General features: G+C 41.9%; 1 protein-coding gene across 3 annotated transcripts; it reads right to left on the minus strand.

Annotated features, from left to right (window-relative positions):
• Positions 1-340: 340 nt before the first annotated feature.
• LOC106988881 (spindlin-2) lies at positions 341-2,113 on the minus strand. Of its 3 annotated transcripts, none has more exons than XM_027053129.2 (2): positions 1,975-2,113; positions 341-1,295 (listed from the first exon to the last, which is right to left on the minus strand). In XM_027053129.2, the coding sequence occupies exon 2, from the start codon at positions 1,291-1,293 to the stop codon at positions 517-519; it is 777 nt and encodes a 258-aa protein (XP_026908930.1). In that variant the 5' UTR covers positions 1,294-1,295; positions 1,975-2,113; the 3' UTR covers positions 341-516. The 3 variants fall into 3 exon arrangements, with proteins under 3 accessions (XP_026908930.1, XP_026908931.1, XP_026908929.1); XM_027053130.2 differs by having other exon boundaries at positions 1,962-2,092; XM_027053128.2 differs by having other exon boundaries at positions 1,908-2,047.
• Between the last annotated feature and the right edge of the window lie 6,340 nt (positions 2,114-8,453).

The following is an 8,453-nucleotide window of genomic DNA, read 5'->3' on the forward strand; positions in this document are numbered from 1 at the left end:
GTTTGTTTTCCTCTAAGCCCCAAGATCTCACTCTCTCTCCGTTATTCTCTACCCCCTCCTAGTTGGGTGCCTCTCTCTCTTAGGCCATCCCTCCTCCAGGGAGCCTCTTCCTAAGCAGTCACCTCCCATTCTCCCTCCCTCTACAGCCCATCTCTAGTTCCTTCTCCTCCCCCCTCTCTAGACCAGACCAGCTAAGTCCTATTCCATTTTTAGATGACTGATTATGATACTAGCTGAACTTTATTCACAGCCTGCATTTACAGCTGCCCCTTCCTTTCATGCCCCATCCACCAAACACACCCAATCTTTTCAACATGACAAAGTCCTTACACACAGCATGTCATGTCCACATAAATTTGTATTTTCAAAAAAAAAAAAAAAACAACAGTTATGCTGGCAAAGATGTTGAATTAACAGGGACCCTTAAGCTTTCAATACACTGAAAAGCAACATTGTTTTGCACGTCTACAAAGTATACATTTGTTCTCACAAATGTGGCAAAGTTTACCCTAACAGTTAGGACTTTTTCACCAAATCATAGACATAGATATGGAAATCATCATCAAACTTGATGAAATACACAGAGGGTTTGGCTTCCACTTGGTGAATGACCATGCCAATCCGTTTGGAGCCATCTTCTTTGGTATATTCCACATGTTTACCTATCAGGCCATCTACAACTCCTCCTGTCTCCCTCTCTGCTGGAGGAGACTCACTGGACTCTGGCATGATACGGAGGTCTCCTTCTTTATAATCATCTAGAAGCTGGTACATGTACAAGACAGGATCTTTCTCATAGGTAATATAAAACCAGGCTTTCATGATAGGTGCTTGGGCTAAGACCATTCCCCTCCATTCATCCTTAGAACCATGCTCACCCTCAAACATATGTTCCACAGCTTTACCAATTATGGTGTTTGCAAGGTTGGCATCACCGACTTGAGATGATGCCACCCTATCGGAAAGAATTTTAAGAGACAAAACTCTTTCATCTCTGTGAAGTTCCAGTCCATAGACACAGTCAATTCCATCATATTTCACCAGATAAAGAGAGGGATTTATAGGCACCTGATCCAGAACGGTTCCTTTCCACTGGGTGATGGGCTCATCACCTTCCTTCCATCCATGTGAAATTCTGCAGCCCACGATGTTCCTGCGGGACTGGGACGAAGGTCTGCCTCTCTGCTTCTTTTGGGAGGTTTTTTTCTTCGTCATGTTTGTGGACCCAGTAGCCCGTCCCGAAGCTGCCCTGGTTTGTTGCCCTTCGGCCTCCTGTGCGTTGGGGGTCTTCATGCCTGCAGGGGGAGGAGAGAAGATAAGAGAGAAACATTCAGTATGCCATAAGGTGAAGTTCTCCCAACAGCGACGTGTCTCTGTACCCTGCGTCAGAACCTAAATTTTCCCCCATGAGCCTGGCAGCAGTGCTGGAAATCCTGGCTGTGTGCCTGCAAGTGCTCTCCCTCCTAGGTTCCTTTAGACTGCGGGAAAGGGCGGCAGCGGCAGTGGTGCTGGCCAGGGTTAGGAACTCTGCAGGAGGGGGCGGGCTACCTCCTTGTTCAGAGCCCACTGCCTCCACCACCCGTCCCTGGCGCCCACTCTCAATGATGCCCTGCAAAGCGCCTATCTATTCCTTCACCGCCTTGATCCGCACGCACTCACTGTCCTCCCGCCCTGGATACCCCAGCCTGCTGCCCATACGCCCCTTGTCTACCCACAATCGCTTTCTGGCATCCGGTACCCTCACTCCTCCAGGCTCACCTTCATTTCTTGCCTGGCTCCTAACGCCACCCCCTTTTCCTATTTCCCATCGCACTCCCCCCCCCCCCCCAGCCTCACCCAGCTCCCGCCTCCACCCCCTATCTCCAGCAGGAGTCCATCCCATCCCCCCTCCCCATCCTGGAGCCCACCAATGGCCCTGCCCTAGCTGGCGTCCGCCGCCCCGGGTCGCGGGCCTCACGTGCCCAAATCGGACACCTCGCTGCTGCCTCCGCGGTGAGCCTGTGTCGAAGGAGGATCAGCAGGCGACGAGCCGGGTGCTTGCACGGGCTGGGAGGGGTGGATCTGTAGGCGGGGAGCGCGTCTAGGAGGGCTGTGGGGTAGGCGAAGAGGATGGCGGCGGTATCCCCAGCTCTGAGCTTCGCGGGCCCTCCGCCTCCGGGTCGGCGGCGGCTGCCCCTCTGCCACATCGGGCTCCCACCAGCCGCTGCCGCTGCCGCAGTCTCCTCCCTCTCTCTGTATAGGAGTAGACTTTCAGTTTCCTGTCGGTGAAGAGGCCTCCCCTTCCTGCTAAATACTAGGCAACCAGCCTTCCTAGTCTATCAACTACTCCTTGGCTGTTCCTCCTCTTTCCAAAAATCAGATCCTTGAGACCTGTAGGGTTTCCTTTCCTCTTCTTGTGTAACCCACTATCTCAGGCTCTCTAGCTCCACCTCTCATCTCTCCTGCTAGAATTCCTTTTAATTTTTTTCACATATTCTTCACACTTTCTGCATATTCACAAATTCACGAAAAAATACCTTACCCAAAACACACATAGTAGAGAAATCCTTTATATTCCTAGGAAAATTTATGATATGTATATACATGCACATCTTCTCTATGTATTTACAGATAATCATATCTGCAGACATATAATCTGAAGTACACACCTCTGCAATCACATAACATACAGACATAATTCTCCATTTATGCATATCCGCAGAAATGTCCATAATAAGAATTTATCCAAAGCAGGTGTGAGTATCTTAGATTTTGAGATCTGTATTTGGAGAAATAGTGGCTTATTTTAAACCTAGCGAGTTTTTCTCGAATTTGATTACAGTTAGCAATAACCTTATCTAGTTTTGCATAAAGTGTTATTCATTTTGAATCTTGTTTGTATCTGCTTATGTTGTTTATAGATTGTTTCAATATATCTTATAATTCTGTAAAATATCAATAATGGTATGGTACTATATCAGGTAAGATGTTATCAGCTACTTGCCCGAGGAAAGAAATCTCAAAACGATTCAAAATAAACGTAATTATTGGCTAATTATTTGAAAAATCTGATAAGTATCAGATTAGGCTTACTCTTTGTGCCCAGTCTCATGGGCTGAATTACTTCTCTTCCAAATTAATATGTTTATGTCCTAACAGTACCTGAAAATGTTAATGTATTTGGAGGTAGGGTCTGTACAGCAGTAATTAAGGTGAAATGGTATCACATGGGTGGACATTAATCCAATGTAACTGGTGTCTTTATAAAAATAGGAGATTAGAACACAGGCACACATGTAAGAAAGACCATGCAAAGACAAGGGAGAACATGGCCATGTGGAAGCCAAGAAGTGAAACCTGAAATCTTGGACTTGGACATCTTGATCTTGGATTGATAAGTTTTAGAACTGCGAGAAAATAAATTTGCATGATTTAAGACTCTGAGTCTTTGTTACTTTTTATTTAAGTTTATTTATTTATTTTGAGTGAGAGAGGGAATGCACACACAAGTGTGGGAGGAGCAGAGAGAGAGAGAGAGAGAGAGAATCTCAAGCAGGCTCTGCACTGTCAGCACAAACTCCAATGTGGGGCTCAGTCCCACCTACTGTGAGATCATGACCTGAGCCAAAAGCAAGAGTTGGACACTTAACCAGCTGAGCCACCAAGCAGCCCCTCTTTGTTATGTCTTTTTAATGTTTATTTATTTTTGAGAGAGAGAGAGAGAGAGAGAGAGAGAGAGAGAGAGAGAGACAGCGTGTGCTCATGGGAGGGGCAGAGAGAAGGGAGACAGAATCTGAAGCAAGCTCCAGGCTCTGAGATGTCAGCATAGAGCAAGATACAGGGCTCAAACTCGTGAACCATGAGATCATGACCTGAGATGAAATTGGACACTTAACATGCTGAGCCACCCAAGCGCCCCTCTTTGTTACCTTTTTAATACAATCCTAAAATGAATACACTCAATGATGGCATCCAAAATCAGTTTTGCTGTATCTTCTATTTTCTCTCTGATGTCAGTTTCATCATGAAGCTTATATTACAATATGGCTGTCAACATCCTTATGTTTATGTATGACAGAGAGAACCTCTACAAGAACTTTTGAGCAAAATTTTGCTTTGCTTTGATTGGGACCAGCATAGATCCTTTGCCTGATCTTGTAATATGGATAAAGATAACACCATATTCACTTTCTCAGGTCCAGTGTATATACTTATTTGGAAAGCAATCACATTAACAAAGTGGATCCATTTGAATAATTGGCTTATGTTAATTGTCATCCCTAAAGTTGGAGGTGGGGTCAATCCCACCAAAATGACATAGGAACTCCACAATTGAGGAAGATTGAAATAGATATTGACAGGGTAATCAACAATGTCTATAGCAATTCCAGGCTATTATTTGGAAAGGCCATCTGAAAGCTTCTATTACTCTTCTAAAATTTATGTTTCTCTGATACTATGCCTAGATAGTCACTTCCAATTAATCACAGATTTCTTTGGTTAGCTCATAACAACTTACACCCTTTCAAAATTTTTATTTCTAAATTATTTCAACTTGTGGGTATGTTATTTACACCATTCCTTGTGACTTTTGCTGTCTTTGGGTTTCATTTATAAAAATATTTTGCTGAAATTTGGACCAGGCTCCTTACAGTTATCCTTTAACATTCCTGATTTTGAATTGTCTGACCCAATAATGGTAAACAGTATGATTAGATTTATACATTAAATGTCCCAGGGCATCAAAGCTCACATTGTACATAAAAATCACCAAAAATCTTCTATCTCAAAACAAATTTTCTGACTCTGGGAAAACTAGTAAGTCCTAACTTCTGTACCTTCTTGGGAATTAAGTTAAAGAGAGAATAATTTGATAATGACCCCACTGGGCACATTTCAGAAAGACTTTAATGTTGTCTTAGAAACTATTTTTTCTGTTATTACTACAAGTAGAATATATGCAGTGTGTAAGAATGACTCCTTAAATACCACCAAGGAACAAACTTTCCCAACTGTTTTTACATATCCCACCTTGTTCCTTCTCCAAACTACAAAGGCTTTAAGGACAGATATATTGCTTATATACTATCTTCTCTTTAGTCTCGGCCTTATTTGTGACCCCCATATCTTTCCATTTGCCTTTGAGTTCCCATTGCACACAGATTTCAGGCTTCCTATCCTCTTAAACAGTTATTACACCTTAGATTCACCCAAAAATATTCAGAACTCCACAACACTTTCTATAGTATCCATATGTTAACTTAACCATACATGTATTAAGAAATTCCAACTGGTGCACCTGGGTGGCTCAGTTGATTGAGCATCTGACTTTGGCTCAGGTCATGATCTCATGGCTTGTGAGTTGGAGCCCAGCCTCGGGCTCTCTGCTGTCAGCATGGAGCCCACTTCAGATCTTCTTTCTCCCTCCCTGTCTTTCCCTTCCTTGCATGCGCTCTGTCTCTCAGAAATAAATAAATCTATTTTTTTAAGGAAATTCCAATTAAGTTCTTGAAGCTAAGCATGTATAATGGCATTTGCATGGAGTTGTGGTATAAACTCATTCTGGAAGAAATCAAGAACTATTCCATATTTATGATATTTGGTCAGTGGTCTACTTCTAAAGTATACATTGCTAGGGAAAACACTTACAATTATCTTTAAGAAAGGGAGAAGGTTGTTGATGTTTGAAACTCTCTTCCATTGCTTTGTTATACCATACTGACTTCCTCACATTCCTTCTTACATTGCACTGGTAAATAAGGGCATCTCCTCACTATGATTAACACTGGTGGAGTTGTCCATCTAAAGACTGACTCAAGCTGGGATTACTGGCCTGGATATGATAATTGTGTAGCCCATTCAGAAGTCTAATTGGAAGAAGGTGTAGCCAGTTGATGTGCATTTGTGGACTTTCTCATGTGTTCAGCTCCCTACGAGTCTACTTCTTACCATGAAGCTGTGACAAGAAGGTACTATGCAAGATACCATTGAAATGCTTTTTATTTATACATATGCAAACACTACATAGACCTCTAATACCTCAGATTTTGGGGGCAGTGAGTAATTCAAAATCTTAAAGTTACAGAACCATAAGGAAAGGGGTATTCAAAATCTGTGCTTTACATATATATTTAGTTTTAATTTATGAGGAAAAGGTTGGATGTTTCTGACCATATTTTAATCCATGAACAAACCAGGGCTGATTTGCCCCATTATTTCAGCTGTATATACTACCTCTTCTTCCATCTTAACTCATATTGAGTCATCCAGTGTGGCTTGGGAAATGGGTTGTGTAGCAGACTGAATTATGTCCTCCAAAAATTCATATGTTGAGGCCCTAATTCCCAATGTGATGATATTTGGAAATGGGTCCTGTAGGAGAAAATATGGGTAGTTGAGGTCATGAGGGTGAGGTCACAATAGGATTAGTGCCCTTATATGAAGAGGAAAAGACATCAGAGCTCAGTCTCTACCGTGTAGGGACTCAGTATGATGGTGGCCATCTGCAAGCCAGGAAGAAAGCTCTCACCAGGAACTGTGTTGTTTGGCACCTTGATCTTGGACTTCTAGATTCTAAAATTGTGAGAAAGTGGGGCATCTGAGTGGCTCAGTCGGTTAAGCATCTGACTTCAGCTCAGGTCATGATCTCACAGTTCATGGGTTTGAGCCCCGCATTGGGCTCTGTTCTGACAGCTCAGAGCCTGGAGCCTGCTTCAGATTCTGTGTCTCACTCTTTCTCTGCACCTCCCCTGCTCACACTGTCTCTCTCTCTCTCTCTCAAAAATAAATAAATAAATAAACATTAAGAAAATTAAAATTGTGAGAAATAAATTTCTGTTGTTTAAGTAATGCAGTCTATGGTATTTTGCTATGGCAATCCAAGCAGATTAATATAGGTTGTGACCTTGGCAATGAACCTTAAGCAATTCTTCCAGGTCAGCACCTACCCCTTTTCTAGGCATATATGTCTGTTCTTGATCTTACTTCCTTTCAAAGAGCCAATTTATTTAAATACCACACTAACTACTATAACTCCTTGCCAAACTCACTTGATTCCCATTGTTGGAAGTACTGGAGATGGGAGTCTCAATGTGTTAAAATCTGCTTTCCCTTCAATTGTAGGCTATTTCTTAATTGCTGTGGAAAGAACCCAGTTGTATTCAATTTCTGTGTTCTCAGCAGAGAAAGGATTTAGCCAGATGAGAATCTACACATTGCAGTTCATCTTTAGATGTCTAAATGATTCGTTCTACCATGCCCAAGAGTTTAAGATGATGAACTTTGTGGACCACATTTCAATTCTTGGGACTCAGGTCCTCTGGATTCTTTTGCATAAAATAAAACATTTCTACTGGGCATTATGTAGAGATAGGGGCATTCACCTACTTTGGGACACAAGGTTTGACCCAGTAAAACCAACTCCTCAGAGAAACAAACTCAGAAGTATTTAGCAACAGGTCAGGGTGAGCCTCTTGTATTTATATCAACATACTGTGAAGGAGTTCCTGGGGAGGGATCCAAGATCAGTAGCCAGCATCATAGCCTCAACCTGAGGAGGATCTTCATAGGTCTTTCACTGATGGGTCTGTCTTGACAGATTTTGGCTGTGGTCTCAGAGAATCTACATGAAATTGATGCGGGCATATTCAATCAACTGTTAGGGGTGCCATTGCCCCTAACCTTCTTATAAGTACTGCTAATCAGCAGCATGTAGGTGAAGGGGTTGAGTTCTACACAGATAGCACTTCAAAGAAGTAGAAAGGTTTATTTTCCCTTTGACATTCTGAAGCCACTGGAAAATCTCAAGTGTCACTTTGCCCTTAGATAAGATCTTTGTAATTTCTTCCAGTGATGATATTCTAGGTGGTCATTTTATTTGGCCTGTTAATTGTAAAGCAAATTGTCTAAAATGATAAATTGAAAATTGACAGGTATGCAAGACTAATGAGTTTGATTATTAGAAATGATTTAATTGAGCTGATATAATACCTGTTTGTATTGAGATTTCTAATTAAAGTATTTCCTTATACAATAATAGTCTAGTGGTTGAAATAACTTAAAAAATAATCATAAGATAAGAAATCATTGCTTAAAGTAGTTTAAATTGCTTGTTGAAGTACATCCAAAATATTTAAGAGTGATTGGCTCCCTTTGGAGCTGAACTATAGACTTTTTCCTTAAATGATAATAATTAGTTAATGCCCTAGGACTAAACTCTAGACTATATAGCCTAAACTCTTAGAACTCAAATTTTAACATGCCTATGAATCATCCGGGGGGGGGGGTCTTATTAAAATGCAGATTCTGATTAAGTAGGTCTGGAATAGAACCTGAGATTCTGCCAGGTGATACCCAGGCAGCTGGTGCATGAACTACGTTTTAAGTAGCAAGGAGTAGAGTTTCCATTAAGCAGCTTCTTGGACAAAGAAAACTAGGGTGGAATGTGTCCTAAAAAGCCTCAGTTGATGAGACTT

Source organism: Acinonyx jubatus, chromosome X (assembly GCF_027475565.1).
Source record: "Acinonyx jubatus isolate Ajub_Pintada_27869175 chromosome X, VMU_Ajub_asm_v1.0, whole genome shotgun sequence".
NCBI classification, from domain to species: Eukaryota; Metazoa; Chordata; class Mammalia; order Carnivora; family Felidae; genus Acinonyx; species Acinonyx jubatus.

Coding starts and splice junctions, on each gene's coding strand:
- LOC106988881 (XM_027053129.2), bottom strand. CDS start 1,293: ATGAAGACCCCCAACGCACAGGAGGCCGAAGGGCAACAAACCAGGGCA.